This window comes from Echinops telfairi, unplaced genomic scaffold, assembly GCF_000313985.2.
Source record: "Echinops telfairi isolate 266 unplaced genomic scaffold, ASM31398v2 ScPeMD7_7356;HRSCAF=8355, whole genome shotgun sequence".
In the NCBI taxonomy this organism is placed as follows: Eukaryota; Metazoa; Chordata; class Mammalia; order Afrosoricida; family Tenrecidae; genus Echinops; species Echinops telfairi.
Window position 1 is genome coordinate 2,361,719 of NW_022111256.1, and position 18,887 is coordinate 2,380,605.

Here is an 18,887-nt window from a genome sequence, read left to right on the forward strand (position 1 = left end):
AGCGAGTTACTCACCAAGGATGTACAGGAAGCAAGTCCAGGCAAGTGAGTTTTAAGATTCCCTATGGCCACCTTTGACTCTGATGTTTATTGGTCGCCATTTTGCTTGCAGAATAATAAAGCAAGGAAGAAGTTGTGTCCTTGCCCTAACTCCCAGATGTGGGACACATCTGTAGCTCCAGCTGTGGTTTGGCCCATTGCACCTTAACGTCTGGGGTGTGAGGATCTTTGGTGGGATGACCAGATGTATTCTTCTGCCTTTGGTCAAACTGCTGTGCGAAGCATGTGGCTTCCCTTTGTATCAGCTGTGCAGTTAATATGTCTTCTCTCCTTTCTCAACACTGGCGCTGTCTGCAGGAGCGTGCCCAGGTTTGGTTTTCAGTGTGATAGCAAGTGTTTTGTGTTCTCTCTCTGCCCAACCTTGTGTTCTTGGTCTGGAGTCCTTGTGACCACCTTGTAACCATTGTGTTCTTGCTCTAGAGTCTGTGTGGCGCTGCAATTCATGTCCATGACTGTAATGTACTTGTCCTAAGTCCTGACTGTAATGTACTTGTGATTTCTGGTTCTAAACCTGTAGGCGAAGGTCACTCTTCCACTTACTTACTAACCCCTCTGGACTCTTTGGCTTTCAGGAGCATTCCCGGCCTGAGTACGAAACCAAGGTTCGAGAGAAAATGCTAAAGGAGAGTGACAAGTCAGTCGTCCAGAAGTTGGAAACCGATAGGACTGAGAGTGATGACGAGGTAAGATGCTGGTACTTGTTCGTTGACTTCTTCACTTTTGAAGATCTCATTCGCTTTGTTTCTGGAGTACCATAGTGAAGGAGGATGGGCCTGAGGGAAGGGGTTGATATGGGGCAAGATACAATGACATCATGAGAACTCCCATTTCCCTGTTGTCAGAGGTTATGAGTTTAGCTGTGACTCGATCGTTTTTCTGCATAGTACTGTTTGGTGAACTATAAGAGCAGCCTGGAGAAGAAAGAGACTCTTCAGGACTGGTTCCTTCAGACCTAAATTCCTAAAATCATGTTGTCCATTACTACAGTACAGCTAGCCCTTATCAAAGGTTTATTCCATGCTGGACACTGTGCAAACTGCATTATCTGATGTCAGTCAATATTTACAATACATCAACAAGGCTGGCACTGTTGTTATTTATGTTTTAACTCGGAAAAACAAAACTACGTTCAGAGATCAAATCACTTTACGGAAGTCACAAAGCAAGTAATGGCGGATGGATTGGGCATCCCAACCCAGGTCTGCTTATTAGAGAGCCTGCGCACCTAGCATTGTGCAGTCCTACCTTTTGTGTGCAATGAAGAAATCAGAGAAGGAAAGTAAGCAATGGGCCCAAGAGGTGGCAGAGGCAAGCCCACACCTGTATTTGCTTGCGTGGCTCACAGTATTCCTTACCCTTCAGAGGATTCAGGTGAACCTCTGAAAGCAGGAAGATAGCAGTAAATACGAATTCTGAGTTCTATTTCTGAGTGTTCGGATGCCCTTCCGATATTGAGACTCTTTCGATGTTCACGCTATGCTCTCTGAAGACTGCGGGGGCGTGAGTAGGTGGGTGGGTTGTGGTGCAGTGAAGGTCATTTCTTCTGACCATCCTGTCGCTGAGTGCATGTAAGTGTATCTGTGTGTGTTTATGTCTGTCCTAATCTGGTTCCAGAAAGGGAAAAAAGTCACTAAGATTGAAAATCTGTTGTTTTTTTACATGCCTCTTTTCTCAATCTTGGATTTGAATTGAATTTCTTTTCATTTTACATTAAGTTGAAACCATTCCTGTTAGCATGCAAATTTATGCAAGCACCAAAACAGAAGAATGTGGTGTTTTTGAGCTCAGAATACTGGCATTTTATTTTAAATAGGACTTAAGGAGAGAGAGAACAAGAGCGCGTACGCGCGCGAGAGAGAGCACTTCAGAGTTATTTTTTTCTCAGACAAAGAGCAAGTCCAAGACCACCAGTCATTCAGGGAAATAATGACTTCATTATTAGGGAAGACTCATCATCACCACCACCCTCATCAGAAAGCAGACATTCTGTGTACTGTCAGCTTCAGCAACTCCCTGCAACCCTCCCCCGCGAGCAATATACAATGGATAATTTTATGGAAATCACATGTAACTTTTATTGACCACTGACTCATTTAATTTTAATTCCATAGACGGGAATGCCAGGGAGCTCAAATGGCGTTCATGGAGGCTGTGGTTCTAATATAAACACTGCTTGGCTGTATATGCATGAGAGGTCAAATAACTTTCAGGAACCATGAATAATTAAAAACCATCTGAATGCATTATGAATGATACATATGTTTATGTTTTAGCATTCAACATCTATTTTCATTTCGCTGTTGAGAATGCAAAGCTCAAAGCATCTAATGCCTATGATCACTGTGGGGAAATGACCTTCCCGAACGAGCAGAGTAAGATCATAATGGCCTGGAGTTTGATGGTCAGGATTCTGGTCCTGTTCTTAGTCTCGCTGAGGTCCTAAGTGCTTCGTTCTTGCTGCAAATCTAGCCTGAGGTGGGGGAGAACGCATTGAGCTCCTGTTGTTTGATGAGAGGGATGATGTTCTTGCCTGGAGTAAAGAGTGGTCACTGATGCCTACTGCACCATGTGACTCTGGCAGCTCCATTCACAGCACAGTAGTGCCTGTGGCAAGATGTGTGTACCATGTGGAAAGGCACGTTCTTCCAGGGAACTCAGTCCAGCCAGTGGTCTGGGATGTGCTTTTTACCCCAGCGGATCACCTTGGTTTCACCTTCATTGTTACCCTGAGACTGCATAGCCTCCCTCTCCTTACCTTCCTTCCTATTGAATAATACAAGGCTCCCAAGCACTGCGACTCAAAGTGCGCCAATAACTTACCCAAGACCACCAACTCTTATCTAATCCCCAAGGCCAAGTGTATTTAAACATTTTTAGTCCATTTTAAAAAAGCATTTTAATGGAGATATAAATCTCATACCATAAAATTCACCTACGTAGTGTGTACATTTCAGTGATGTTTATAGCCAGAGATTTGTGCAGCAATGCTCATGATCCAAGTTCATTCATTTTTTTCTCATCCCTCAAAGTAACCCATATGTATTAGTTACTCCTCATTTCCCACTTCCACCCACCCTGGAGCGCAGAGAAGCCACTAATCTATTTCCTGACTCGACACATGTGCCGATTCTGGACATTCCATGTCGATGGGATTATTTTATATGTGGTGTTTGATGATTCATTTCTTTTATCTAGAATCAAAGTTTCAAAATTTATCCATACTGTAGGATCTATCAGTATTCTTGTTGCTTTCCAAATGATCTTTTATTCTATAGATATATTATTTTTTTTAATCCATTTGTCAGTTGGTGGACATTTGGATTATTTCGTTGTTAAGGCTATAATGAATAATGCTGCTATACGCATTCATCTACAAGACTTGATGTGGACATATGTTCGATTTATCTTGGTATATACATAGGAGTGGAATTGCTGGATCCTAGGATAACTCCATGCTTAACATTTTGTAGAACGACTACTCTGTTTTCCAAAGTTACTGCTTGCTCCCTTTCACATTTTCACTAGCAGTGTATGCAGGTCTTCCCGACCAACATTTGCCATTTTCTGTCCCTTTGATTTGCTCTACCTTAGTGGTGTGAAGTGGTATTCCTTTGTGGTTCTCCTTTGTATTTCCATAATTAATAACAAGGTTGAGCACCTTGTCATGTGCTTCTGGGACATTTCATGCTTGATTTAGAAAAATGTCTATTCAAATCCTTTTAATATATTTTAAAATTAGATTTTTTTGCCTTGTTTACTACTGAGTTGTATTTTTCTCTGTACTTTGAATGCCAGATAGTATTTGAAGTATAATTTTAAAATGTTTTGAAGTAGTTCAATGTATCTGCCTTTTCTTTTGCCCATGTGCTTCCGATGTCCTATCTAAGGAAGTATTGCTTATTCCTGTGTCATAAAAATATATTCCTAGGTTTTCTTCTAAAAGTTTTAATTAATTGATTGGCTGATTGATTGATTAATTAATTATAGCTTTCACATCGAGGACTATGATCCATTGGGGTTAATTGTTCTGTGTGGTCTGAGGAAAGGGCTCTGATTTTTCATTCTTCATCATGTTGCTATCCAGTAGTCTCATTACCATTTGTCGAAAAGTCTCCCTCCCCCCCCATGGAATTGCCTTAACACTCTTGCCAAAGTCAATTGACCATGAGCTTAAGGGTTGCTTTCTGGAATCTCAGTTTTAGTCCATTGACCTGTATGTCTATCTGTATACCACTACCACGCTGTATTGATTGCTACTATATATTAAGTTTTAAAATTGGGAAGTGTAAGAAGGAAATTGAGTTAAGTCTGTAGACTGATATTAATAATATTAAATCTTGTGATTTATGATTATGACATATCTTTATATTTATTTAGATCTTTAAATTTTTTAACTTTAAAAAGATTTTAAGTGCTATGAGTTTGGCAACTCTTTTGTTAAAGTATCTTTATTTTCATTCTTTTTAGATGCTATTATAACTTATTTTGTTAAAATATACTCATTTTTGTCTTTTTAGATGCTATTATAATTTTTTAAAGTAAAATCTTAAAAAAATTTTATTTTTGTACCATTCCTTATTCGTATTGTGTAGAAAGGGTATACCGATATTATTGATTTTTTTTAAATATCAATCTTCTAGCCTGTAAGTTTTCTTAATTCATCATTTCTTCTACTAGTTCTGTAGTGGATTTCGTAGGGGGTCACTGAACGAGACCGTGTCATGTACACATGTAGTTTGTAGATGACACTCCATGTCATCTACACATATGGTTCCCCTCCTTGCTTTCCACGTAGATGTCGAATCATCCTGGGCACTGAGCGCTAAAAGTTGCCAGAGTAGTCATCCTTATTTCGCTCTTGATCTTAGAGGGGGAGTATTTCGTCTTTTAACATTAAGTGTGATGTTCACTGTGATCCACATAAAGAGAATTAAAATTCATAGAAACTCTCTTTATAAGGCTTCCCTGCGAAAAGTTCACATCACATCAGCATGATGCAGATCTGAGCCAAATGTGCCTCACTTGTTGGGTTGACAACTATCTATATCCGTATCGGGGATGGGGGACATGGTAAAGCCGAAAGGTGGCAAGCTGGGACTAAGAACCCCGGGATAGTCACTCGATGCTTCTCACAGGGACATTCCGTCACGTGTCCAGTCTGCAGTGGGTGGGTCTTTTGGTGCCTGTATGCCTAGAACAACGGAGATAATGTTGATCATCAACCAACCCACCTCTTTAGGTATTGAATCTTTAACTGCCCCTTATTTATCTTATACGGTGGTGATTTGATGCTTTCTAGCTCGACTCCAAGGGTGCTTCATACAGATATGGGAAAGTGAATGAAAAGATAATAGAATTTTCCACAAACTTTCAAAACCCTCCCATCTTGTTGATAATCAAGGCTGTGGACCCAGGAGGCATGTTGAGAATGATGGAATTATACATATGTGGAGTTTTCTTTGTGGACGAGTCTTTACATGTATTATTTGAGCCCTGAAACATTATTATTCTCAACTTAAGGATGAGAAAAAGAGGCTCAGAGAGGGAAGGAACTTGCTTAAGGGCACTCAGATGATAAGTGGCAGACCCCGAGTCTGAGCAAGGCGATCTGGCTGAAGAGCAAGGCTCTGACCTCTACACTCCTCTGCCTCTTGAATGTTTTCCTCTGGACTATTCTCAAGCCCTTCTAAAAAGCCACGCTAGGTTTTTATGTCCTGTACTAAGAGTGGGAAGAACTGTGGTGTTTGGCGGAAAGATGGGTAAGAGACAAACTTTTTATTTAGTGGTTTTGTGTAAGTTTTGGTGGCATGATGCTCTATTTCCACTGCAGACAATAGTGGGTTGAATTGGCTGAGCTGACAGCAAGGCATTCAATAGACAGTAAGGGGAATTCAAAAATGTAAACACAGATATATATTGTATTTCCAAGGGGGTGGGAGTGGGACTTTCAATAAAGGAGTAAGTTGTTTGTGTGCCTGTATGTTTTTTCCTGGATCAATCTGCATCTTTTCTGCAGTTATCTGGAGCTTTTCTTATGTTTGAAGAGTTTCTCTAAGCAAGGTTTTTCTAAGCTTGGAGTAGATGATGAAGTTGTAAGTTGAGTATAAATAGAAGTGTGCTACAGGTGGTGGGGCCAGGGAGCAGCCGGATTTTTGCTTATTGACCTTCGATGAATGCCCTTTAAATTCTAGCCCATCCTCTTATTGTCTTTATTTTATATAAATTGTATCAGATAGGATAAATTTAAGTGAAAAAAGCTCATTGACCAAACGGTAAAATGTGAGGTAAAGGGGAGCTGGTATCAAGGAGTCTGTGTAACAAAATCATGGTTGGAAACTGACTGTGGTAGCAATTGTACAATTCTGCTCGACGCGAGTGAAATACGGAATAATGTGTCATATGTATTAAATCCCAACTAATAAAAAAATAGAATGTAATATAATGCAGTGTAATCTAACATAATGCATATATATATTAGGAGTATGATAAAAAGGAACAAATTATAAACATGTTAGAAGAGACAGAAAGGCCAACAAACGATGGTGAGGTAGCCCAGAGATGAGCAGCAGCAGGTAGCTGCTATCACACTTAGGAATCAAGAGACCAAGAGAGAAGATGGTAATAGCAGAACTGAGAGCTGACACCACCCAGGGGAACCAGGACTCTGGAGAAGATAGAGCCACTTCTAAAGCTGTCATCTAAATGAGGCACAAATATTGGATGGGGATCCCCTGACTACTCCCACCCCTCCCCTTTCACTCTCCTGTCTTCCATGCATACCTCTTTTAAATTTTTTTAAAGTTTATTTATTTTTATTTTTAAAATTATTTTATTGGGGCTCGTACAATGCTTATCACAATCCATACATCCATCCATTGTGACAAGCACATTTGCACATTTGTTGCCATCATAATTCTCAAAGCATCTGCTTTCCACTTGAGCCCCTACATGCATACCTCTTACTGGCCATCTCAAACCAAAAATCAATATGGATTTTTGCTTTACATCAAGCAACTTGACCAAGAGATAACATGATAAACAGAGAAAAGATCGAAGTTGTCAGGATTTCATTTTGCTTGGATCTACAAGCAACATTCCTGGAAGCAGCAGTCAGGAAATCAAATAGTGGTCTGCACTGGGTAAATCTGTTTGCATAAGACCTCTTCAAGGTGTTTAAGAGCCAGGATGTGACTTTGGGCATCACGCTGGGTCTGACCCAATTGTATTTTGTTTTTTCCCCCCCACTCACCTCATTTGTATATGAAAGTTGGGCAATGAATAAGGAAGACCCTATGAGTTTGATGTATTTGAGTTATGATGTTGGTTAAGAAGATTGAAGGTCTATGGACGGCCAGAAGTATAAACAGTCAGTCTTGGAAGAAACCATGCAGAACACTCTCTAGAAACGAGTATAGAGAGACTTCAGCTCACATGCCTTGGACATGTCAGGAGAGACCACACCCTGGACAAGAACATCATGCTGGGTAAAGCCGAGGGTCAGTAAAAAAAGAGGAAGACCCCCAAGGAGCTGGAGTGACACCGTGGCTGTCATGTCAATGGGTTCAAACATGACAGTCGTTAGGATGGCAGAGGGTACCCTTATCCATGGAATGTTACGGAGTCAGAGCTGGTTCCATGGGACCTAACAACAACAACAACAACAACAACAACAACACCACAACCAGAAATCAGTTGGTAAGTGAGTCTAGGAACTACGTTTTTCTGATCAAGTACCCCTGACAGTGAGCAGAAGAGGAGACTGTTGCTGGTAAGAAATTAGCATAATGTTTACAAAAATACCTCCCGAGAGGAGGGAGCAGCTGGCACACAAACGTATTATTTTCAGAAAGAAGGCACATATTATTTTCAGAAAGAAAAAAACACACCAAAACACTGGAGATCTTAGACAAAGGACTAGCATGAAAGTTCAGTCACTAAGTCAAAATCAAATGAAAACCAATTGGCCGCGGAGCCCAGCACTCGCACTCTGGGTCCCTGCGTTGGGAAGTGGAGAGACTCCTGGGGACTGCTGGAGGTGTGTGCTTTCGGGTCTTTTCTGATCCATCGGGTCTTTTCTGATCCATCGGGACTCCCTGTGAAAGAGCAGAGCTGCCCGAGAGGGTTTTCTGGTCTGTGATCTTTGTTAGGAGCACGTCCTCCAGTCTTTCTCCCATGACCCAGGGGATGGGCTGGAACCACCAACGTTTTTTCAGATAATAGCTACCCGCTTAATGGTTGTGCCACCAAGGTTCTTTATTGGGAACAGAAAGAGAATTCTTGATAAGCAGCACAATCATGCTCGTCACTGACTGAATGGACAAACAAATGACCAGCTGTCCAGAGCTTCCTTGAGCTGTTGCACGGTTGCTTACTAGTGTGTTGATGGGTGTTAGTATGCACATGAGTGTGTGTGTATGTGTAACACACACACAGAGTCTAATACCTCAAATGGTGTCATTGAGGTGAGATCAGATGACTGAAGACTTGAAAGAGAAGGGAAGCATATTTCTGTGTTAAGGAATTAGGAGCCCGTAGTAAGTTTAGGAAATCGTAAATGTGGCTCTTAAAAGAGTCTTCCCCTATAAAACATTGCCACGAGAAGGCAATGTTCAAAACAAAACGTGATTCAACCAGTCCTGGGAGTTTCCCTCATTGACTCGTCGTTATCGAAATAGCTACCAATGTGGCTGCAGGCACCTGTGCTCCTGTCACTGCTGGGCACTGCTATGATAGTACATTTAATGCATATTTGATGGGGAACATTGAAATCTTGGAGAACGTTTGCCAAGAGGAGGCTTATGGAAAGATGGGTGTTAATTTACTGTTCAGGGCACCACCCTGGGGACAGTTGTTTCAAAAGAAAACTCATCTAAAGTTAAAGCATTGAAACATTTACGACAGATGCCTCTGGCAGGCGCAACAAACAAACATGTGGAATAAATTATGTATAATTGGATGCCTTTGACGAGGCTGAGACAACAGCCACAGGACGCTGGGAGCCAGTCAGAGAGCAGGAGCACTGGAGAATCCTGTCTGGGTCTCTCACTTTGGGCCAAGGAAGATGTGGGTGCAGGCGTCCCACTGTGGGGGGAATGCCAGCCCCCCACAACTAATCACAGGTTTGATAGGCGCAACTGTACAGTTGAGATATATAAATATGATAATAAACTCATAGAGAGCATGAGAGATAGGAGAAAGATTGCAATCATGGAGTCAGACACGTTTCATAGTAGCATGCTCCCCTCAGCCTCACTTGGTGGTCCACATGGAGAGAGGGGGAGGGGAAAGGCGAAAGAACGGGCATCAGTCCTGTGTGATGATGGGGTGAAGAAGTCTACACAGGTGTAGATAAGGACTGCATCACTCTCCCTCATTGGTGGGGTCCAGTGCATGGCTGGTTCCAATCTCTTAGCAACAGCTTCAAGCTGCTGAAGAGCAGAGTGAGAGTGTGGGTTTGGGTGGACCGTTCTCCTCTTTCGCGCCAGTGTTAGATTGTGATATGAGGGAAGTGGGAGCAATTGGGATCTGGGCAGGTGATGGGAGGGGTTCCGTTGGGAAAACCACATCTGGGTGGTACACAGGGTGGATGGACTCGGAGGTTCCAGTCTACCCAGAGGCATCTTGGAAGAAAAACCTGGAGGATCTGTTTCCCAAACCTAAACCATTGAAAAGCTTGTGATACACAAGGGCCCCCCACGAGCCAGAGTCAACCCCAGAGCACCTAGCACTCATCCCATCTCTTGAGAATGTCTTTTGTAGGAAGTGAGTGAGGAAGGGAGGCTCCTTCAGGGAAATGCTGTGGGGAAGCAGTGAGTGCGAAACCCATTTCCTGCTGTGGCTGCAGGTCCTTGTGTTGGGAACAAACCCTCACAGAATAGAATTTAGCACTCTCTTAAGTGGTGAAGTTTTGTGTGGGGGCACATTAAACACGGTGCATCGGTTCATTTGTGTCCTTGTAGGTCTTTAGCATGTGTTTTTATTTGTGTAAGAATTCACATTTGCTTTGGGGACAGGCTTACTTGCGCACATTCAGAACAGGGGACAATCCTGGATAGATGTTTTTCATCCTATAGAAAAAGCTGCTTAAGACATGATGACTATGCTTCCCAAATTAGACCCCACACAGCCCTGATTGCCACAGTCAGCTCACACACCTACTGTGGGATTTTAAAACATGTTTGAGGCAAGCACAGTAATTGCCACTAGTCATGTATCAAAGTACGACCTCAAGAGTTGCAGCATGAGATTGCACCAGATGCCTTTCAATGGCATCATACAGCTGTGAAGTTGGGCGTTTAGCGGAGGCTAAAGGAGAGCTGCTTCACAGAATCCCCGTGGATTAGGAGACGAGTGGTGATGCCCAATCTGAGTCCAAGGTCTGAGAAGTCGTCTGAGTATAGTGTCCAAAGGGCCATAGATTCTGCTAGTAAGTAACTGTGGATGTTAAAACATGAAACAAAACAATTACTCACACACACCCCATTTATTCATGGAGTTTGATAAAAATGCCTGTGACGTGTGAGGACATAACTACATCTTGCATTCTTCAGCCTTCACTAGCTTAATAAATGTGACTATTAACTATTCATTTAGGCTTAGCATCACGGTGTAAAACAGATGGTAAGGGCACCAGGAACCAAGAAGGCTTGGGATTGGTGCCTAAGGAACTGGCTGAGTTTTGCAGAGATTCAAGATGAAAGCCGTCAGCTAAGAGTAGACGTTTTTAAAAAAAACGTTTAAAAAAAATTGGGAGTGTCTTGGGGAATGACCAAAGCCTGTGGCACTCGGTAGCCTAGGGAAGGGTCATGTGGGTGGGCTTCCTTCAAACTTGCTCCTTGGCTTTTCCAGCGACGTCCCTTTTGACCTGTAAAGTAAACCTGCCCTAGGATCCCTCTGGTTATTCACCCATCTGTTCGTTCACTCACTCCTTCTCTTCTCTCGCGTAGGGTCTCTTCCTGTGGGAGTGAGCCAGGAGGGGCCTGGGGGTTTCTGATCATGGAAATCCTTTTAGGTCCCTGGAATTTAAAAATAAATGTGAAGACTTCTCAATCAGAGGTCCTTGCTCTACTGAGCATCTCCAAGACAGCCCGGCTTCATGAAGAAGGAAGCCAGAGAAGCAGCATAGAATGTGTTCATAAGTGTCTTGCTGCGTGGAGCACGTGAATGATTCATCCCGAGCAGAGACTCTCTCAGGTGGCCCGGGCCTTCATATGGGGCACTCTGTTCCTCTTTGTCTGACAGGCTGTTCTCAGCACCAGAGGTTCTGGCTAAGCGAAGACCTTTCTTCTCTCCCCACTGTTTACGTTTCTACTGGCCTGGATCTAAATTTAAAAATTACAAATAAGGAGAGTCCTGAAGCCTGGGTTATGGAAGAGAAGCTGGAGAGAGGGGTGGGGCAGGGTGTGAATTAAGACTGGGCTTTGGCCACGGGACATCCCCTTACAGAAGGGTCTCAGGGAGGAGAGGAGCCAGTCAGGGTGCGATGTAGCAACAATGAAACATACAGCTTTTTTCCTCTGGTTCCTAAATGCTTCCTCCCCGCTCCCACTATCATGATACGAATTCTACCTTGCAAGTTTGCCTAGACCAGAGGATGTACACTGGTACAGATAGGAACTGGAAACACAGGGAATCCAGGGCGGATGATCCCTTCAGGACCAGTGGTGTGAGTGGTGATACTGGGAGGGTAGAGGGATAGTGGGTTGGAAAGGGAGAACCGATTACAAGGATCTACATGTAACCTCCTCCCTGGGGGACGGACAAGAGAAAAGTGGGTGAAGGGAGACGTCAGACAGGGAAAGATATGACAAAATAATAATTTATAAATTATCAAGGTTTCACGGGGGAGCGGGAAGCAGGGAGGGAGGGGAAAAAATGAGGAGCTGATGCCAGTGGCTTAAATGGAGAGCAAATGTTTTGAGAATGATGAGGGCAATGAATGTACACATGTGCTTTACACAATTGCTGTATGTATGGACTGTGATAAGATTGTATGAGCCCCTAATAAAAATATATATATGAAAAAAAAAAAGACTGGGCCTTGGAAGGTGTGGGGTGGGGCAAGGGGAGGAAGAGAGGTAGGGAGAAGGAGCGATCAAAGGCTAGGCAAATTCTGGATGGTATTTTGGACAGACCAGACCCTCACCACTTCTCAGAAAGCACAAGGCCCACATACGTGCAGTGACGGGAATGTTGGAACAGCAGTGCTGCCCGTGGAGGCCCGCCCATGCCATTGGGATGGGTGATGTTGGCACTACTATGGATTTGAAGTTTGGACTTTTCTCTTCTTGGTTTAAATGATTTTTCCATATTCGGTTTAAAGCATGCAAATTAAATTTGTCTTCTGCTGTCTGGGCCAAGGTCATTATTTCACTTCCCTAGAATTCACTGGACGTACACCCTAGCCCATCTCTCTCTCTTTCTGAATGGGCCAAGAATTCCTAAATACTGGTCTGAAACATTGCCCAGGGGTCCAAAGGTGTCTTGGCTCCCTTGATTCTTTTGGTGTGATGGTCTCAAGGAGCTCCATAGAAAACAGGTGGGACTGCCCTTCTGTTGGTGAGGGCCAGACAGACGTCAAGGCTACACCCTCCTGACAATTATTGCCCAAGCTCGAGCAAGTCTGAGGTACTCCTACTTTATCCAGCCCTGCTGCCCAGCCATGTGCAGCTGGAGCAAAGCATCTGTCACCCACCACGGAGGGGACCTATGATCGCTGGATGTTACTTTCTCAATACTCACAAAGGCTGAACACTTTGGACAAAAAGAAAGCTCCTTGCTTTTGGTTGGGTTGCCGAGAAGCAGGCCCTAAGCCAACATTTCAAGTCTAAGAATTTGTATGGGAGGGGATGTCAGGAGACACCATTTGGGGTTGAGTTACCAAGTAAGGTACCACTGTGGGCAACTGGAGCCTAAGTCCACCGGACAATTCTGGGCTACAAATCATGCACTTCCAATGAGTGTTCTTGCCCATAAGTCATCTCTTTTGAGCTGCTTTGAATATATGGTGTGTGGTATGTGTGTGTGTGTTATGAATTCTTCTGTACTCTGGCCTGCCTTTAACATGCTCTGGTACCCAAAAGAGCCTTCAGACAAGGAGGTGCAGGGGCTGTCACCTGAAGGAGAGCTTCTAGAGTAGAATGACTGAAGCCTGTGGAGACTTGGGCTGGATACTCACAGTATCACGGTGTCCTAAATCCCCAAGTGCCTTGGTCAAAATCATAGCCCTGTTAATTAGGTGCAGCGGCCACTGCTTCAGCCCTGGTTACTGGCAACCGTGTGTGTGTCCAAGTGGACCATGTGTGTGTCCAAGTGGAGCACAGCTCCAAAGAGCATGTTCAGTCACTTCTTTTTTTCAAGTTGATTCCCAGGTCTGTATTCTGGAGCACCTCTGGGGGAATTTGAAGAACCTACCTTTCAGTCAGCAACCAAGCCCTTGGACCATTTGCCCCACCGGGCAATTAATATAGAGAACTAGTTGGAAAGGAATCAGAAGAGCTGATGAAGAAAGGTCTCTGGGGACTTGCAGTAGCAGAGAACCAAAGCAGGAGGTGATGTTACCAGAGCGCAGAGCAAGGACCCCCGGGTCGGAATTGGAGGCATGGTGGAAGCAGGGGCCATTCAGAGAAGGCCAGCAGGCAATGGAAGGAAGTGTGGATTGCAGTTACTGCACGAGAAAATAAAACCAAAAAATCAAACCAAACTCCCTGCCATGAGTCCATGCCAACTCATAGTGACCCTATAGGGCAGGGTAGAGCTGCCCCGGTGGGTTTCTGAGACTGCTGCTCTTTACGAGAGTAGAAAGCCCCTCTTTCTCCTGAGGAGCAGCTGGTGGTTTCAAACTGCTGACCTTATTGCCAGCAGCACAATGGTAGCCACTACCACTACACCACCAGGCCCCCATAGGAAGACATCAAAGAAATGCGCTGGCTTCTCCTCTCTTTCTATCCACCAATCTCCTGCCAGCACCTCCCATGGAGGGAATCTAGCCAGAAACCAGTGTTGAAGGGAGCCTGGGGAATGTATCTTCAGATAGCAATCCCTGCTTCTATATTATGTACATATGAGGCCAACTATGGGGCAGATCTGAAAGAAGACAGGACAAAGATTACCCTAACTTTTAATCATCATAAACCTTTAACTGACTTAACCCGCATGCCTGCCAGTGATTTCTGAAGGTCTTTCTCTGACGTGGCTGCGTGGGTTCCGTCATCCTCCAAAGCAGGCTCGGGGGAGTTGTAAGCCATTTGGATGAACTGCCTTTGGGGGACTGAGAAGAAAGACCAACAATAAGCCGATCGAAACCCTATGGATCACAACCGTCCAATCCCATAGCACATGGGGTCTCGCTCAGTCAGGGGTTAGCAGCGGCAGCCCCTTTGGAGAAGGGCTCAGGGATTAGGCTACGGAATATCTCTCTTCCTGGCTTGCCTCCTCTTCTGGGGTATCTTAGGGGATGCTCCTGGGCCTTGTGCTTTGCTTCTGTTCAGCAACAGGAGGGTCTTGGATCCTGGCCTTGCACATGTGGGGGGTCACTGAGAAAACATACTCTCTGAAATACATCTTTTGACCGTTTTCCCCGTGCTTAAGCTGACCCAGGTTTAGCGTTTACCCCTCGATGAAACAGACTATGGTGATTCATACTTCTGTTCTTGTTGGTTGTTGTTGTGTTGCGTATTCAAGGTCAGATCAAGGGGCGTGTTTCATATTCACAGGCGACTACTTACTGTAAGAATGAGCTACTGCTCTTTCCACCTTGCCAGAACTAGAGTTCAAGGTGAAATAGGCACTGGAAATGGATCTGATGGGGTTGCTGAGCCGATAGCCCAAGAAAGTAGATTCCTTCTAGGGAGAGAGGAGTAGAAAATGCCTTACATGTCTCAGATCGCAGAGCTCACACACTGTCTCAAGTTTAGGGGGCTGTAACAGGGTGTTGAGGGGAGGGAGGAGAACCTATTTAACTAGCTTTCCACATCTGTTCTCGCTAGATCTCTAAATCAAAGCTTTACAGATTTCCACATCTATAAATCAAACTTTTTTGATAGAAGATGTCCAACTCCCTTGGGTTCTTTGATAGATCCGTTATCTTGGCTTTTGGCTGAAATGCGTGCAGTGTGGTCAGAAGAGAGGCTCTGACAGTCAATGCTGTATCCTTTGGACTAGCTCACATGTTTCCTTTTCTCTGACAAATGAGCCCGGGTGAGTCCTCCTGGTGGTCGGAGATCCAGGGAAGGAAAACCGTCTCCCCAGGTCTTGAGAAATGCCTGAGGTCTCTGAGTAGTCCCCACGTCGTCCTTACAAGTGATGCCTCTCAGAGCCAGCCATAATGTCAGTCAAAACACTGCCTTGACCAAGCGCTGGCCTCTGCATAGAGACAGCTGGCTCCACAGTCGTCCCAAGTCAGTGGTTGCACAACATGATGGGTGTAATGAGTCCCTCTGAATTGTACAAGGGGAAAATGTGGAATTGGCAAATGTGTTATCTATAGTTTCACAACAACAATAATGATAAGAAAGCAAAGTCAATTCTCTCATCTGGGCAGCTGGTGCGGTGTTTTTTTTTTCTTCAAAAACAAAAACAAAACAACAAAAAACCTCTTCATGCTTTCTCAGCACCCTGATGTCACATCCATATTTTCCAGCATCATAATTATAGCTATGCTCCATCCGGGGCCTGTGGAGCCCATGCTGGTTTGCATGGCAGCTTTGGACCATTTATTTGCATTTTATTGTGGAAGGCAGTACCCACCTAGGGCTAAGTACTCCTGCTCATCAACGACCCAGAGTGTGGCTCCCTCTGGGCCCACTGGACCCAGCCTCGGGATTCCTCAGGAAAGCCAGCCGTGGTGGTGTTTAGCTGCCTGTCGGCATTTGACATCCAATTCATTTTTATTACCACGGTGCATGGTCTACCAGCCAAGTTACATAAATTGTATCCCGAATTTGGGCATCTGCATTGCGTTTAGAGAATTTGCGGCAGGAAGTTTACCCTGGAAATGTACTTGCGCTCCTTAGTAGGGAGCGGCTCCCTTCCAAGAATTTCAGTGAGCTTGTCTATAAACATGAATGGATTAATCCTCCCCACACCACTGTGTGCTCCTTGCCAACAGGAACATTTTAAGGGTCGGATGTAAAGTGGCCAGCGCAGGGACCTACAGTGCGTGGTCAGGAAAGACCATGCTTCCAACCAAAGAGTTTAGACAATAGGGCCCTGAATGGATCTGGGGACCACCCCAGACCCTTCTGCCCCTGGTACCTGAGAGTCAGAAATGGGCATAGAAATTTGGGGGATGCCAAGCCACCTTCTGAATGAATACATACTCCTTCAATGTTTTCATCACTCTCCCTTGTGAAAACCATGAGGTAATCTAGTTAAGTAATGTATGTTTTCAGATGATATAAGTAATAATGTATGCTAAGTGTAGAAAATCTAAAAAGGGCAGTAAAGTAGAATATATAAAACAAAATGATTTCCTCTCCCAGCAAACTTCCTGTCAATGTGCATTGTCATGTGGTGGTTGAAAAGAATCACTATGTATTTAATTTTGGACCCTGATTTTTTTCACTTAGCCTTAGAACCCAAGGAATTTTCATTCAGTCATATTAAACATAATTTGCATGTCTTAGACCTTCCCTAAGGACGTAACATCTGATGAGCACACTTATAAGTCCTCGCCCCCACATTTTGGATTATTTCTGGAATAAGAGCCCCAATGATGCAGTGGTCAGCTGACCAGCTACTAACCACAAGGTTGGCAGTTCAAATCGACCACAGGAGAAAGCTGTGGTAGTCTTGTTTCCATATTGCTTTCAGCCTTGCAAAACCTTTAGGGTAAGTCCACTCTGTCATGTGGGGTCACGATGGGTCAGCCAAATATCAGTAGGATGAGAAACTTGGAGCCTAAGAGCTTTTTTTATTTAAACCCATTGCCATTGAGTGGACTCCGGCTCATGGCAATCCCATGTGTGGCAGATAACACCTGCACCATAGGGAGGCTGATAGCCAGATCTTTCTTCCCGGGTACCTCTGGGTGTGCCCCAACCTCCAGCCTTTCGATTAGCAACTGAATATGTTAGCAGTTTGCATACACCAGGGCTCCTCTTTATGGTGCTGCCGGATTCCTGGCTGCATGTGCTTTTGTGCTCGGTGAAGGAACTGCACAAGATACTGCCCTTGCCATGGCACACCGAGGTAGTCTCTTGCTTTCTTAGAGCAAAGGCGCTAGGTCCAGTCACCTTATCCCAGTCTGAGAACGCTCCCACTGACTGGCGTGCCTCTCTTCGGAGAGCAGGAAGTTTTTCTCTGTTTGCCTCAGCCTGGGAGTGGGTGGGTGACTTGTATCAAATCCTAGGGCTGTCCACATCTTCCCACTCCATTGCTAATGTGAAAGTAAAAAAAAAGATTCAGGGAACAATGAATGGACCACAAATACTTTTCCAATGAAGATAGTTCATCATTTGGACTAAGGCTCGGTTTTGGCAGGACCATCAGTGGGACGACGCATGAGTTGTGGTCTTAGTTCAATAAGAAATGCGTCCCTCTTGTTGAACGATCAATCAAAAATGTATGAATCCAGCTTTGGTGACTTTAACTTCTGGAAACAATTTAGAGGGCAAGTAGGGTCAGCCTGACTTCTGAGAAAGGGAAAGATTTTTTTTATTGTTACAGTGCCTAATTTTTTCCCCAGCTTTACAACATTTGCACACAAACAATGTTGACCTATGGAAAGAATTATTAATCCGTAGATGAACACTTGACAAATGCCTTAACATTATGTTCTTTATTTCACTGCTATTTTTCACATGCCTGTCAACTCTTCACCGATAGCCCCTTTATCTGTTCATAGTAGCTAGTGTATGGCTTCATATCCTTCTGAGGAGTCTTGGAAACGCAGGATTGGCCCTGAGCAACGAGCAAGCTCTCTGCAGATGGAGGGGGGTTGTGCTTCCCCTTATCTCTGCCTTTCCAGTCAGCCGTTCTCTAGGATGGCCGCTCCCGACTAGCTCATACGGTGATTCTTAAACAGGATGTTCTTCCAATTCTGAACATCTTCATTATTAATTAGAAGCAAAATAAGTAGACCCCACTTTAAAAGATTAAAAAAAGAAGAAAGGTGAGGAAGATGAAGGTAGAAAGGAGAGGATGTGGAGGAGGAGCAGAAGGACGAGGGGAGCACATGACCACTCTTCATGGATAGCTCAATTCCTGATGGTGTTTTTAGCCTTTATAAATAGAGTGGTTCAAGCTATTTCTAGCTCTCTGAAGGCCCAACCAGACCTGGTGTTTGGCGTGTGTGTCCTGGGCGCGGTCCCTGTTTTCTATGGCCCTCGCTCTCGCCAGTGGCGCAGGAGCCAGCTGTTTGTCCTCGCCATCCTCCTGGAACCGTTGGGGCTAGCAGAGAGGGGACTGAGTTGTTATTTGAGGTTCCTTCTTGACCTTCCTTTTGGACTCAGAAATTCGTATGCGGTTGATGAAAATGACTCTGCGACCTTTGAGTCTCTGCCAAACCAAGGTCACCCGGCAGTGATTTGGTAGAGTGGGCAGTAATCAACCTGTGGGAAAGTGCAAAGAATGGGCCCGCCGTTTGCCCAGTTGGCAGTGTTACGAGGAGATTAGCGTCCCTGAGAGAAGCAGGGAGGTTGCTCAAAGGCAGCAGGCACCGGGCCAGATTCTGATAGTGGATCTTGTTCCTTTCCGTTTGGACAGATCCCCCTGTCTCTCTGGCAGACATGGAGAGCTGGCATCCAGGAGGGCCTAGGTGGGTCCCCAAGAATATGAAAATGATGGTCTTTGGTCTAGCTGAGTCTTGGGGAGCAGGGTGGAGACAGG

At 44.5% G+C, this 18,887-nt stretch overlaps 1 protein-coding gene across 1 annotated transcript in view; it reads left to right on the forward strand.

Moving 5' to 3' along the window:
• Positions 1-18,887, forward strand: part of ANO2 (anoctamin 2) — a gene marked incomplete at its 5' end in the record, with an annotated part of 414,765 nt that overhangs the window by 225,037 nt on the left and 170,841 nt on the right. The window contains 2 exons of the mRNA XM_013008512.1: positions 357-368; positions 632-742. Of these exons, the coding sequence (XP_012863966.1) occupies positions 357-368; positions 632-742 (123 nt within the window). The remainder of the gene's footprint in view (positions 1-356; positions 369-631; positions 743-18,887) is intronic.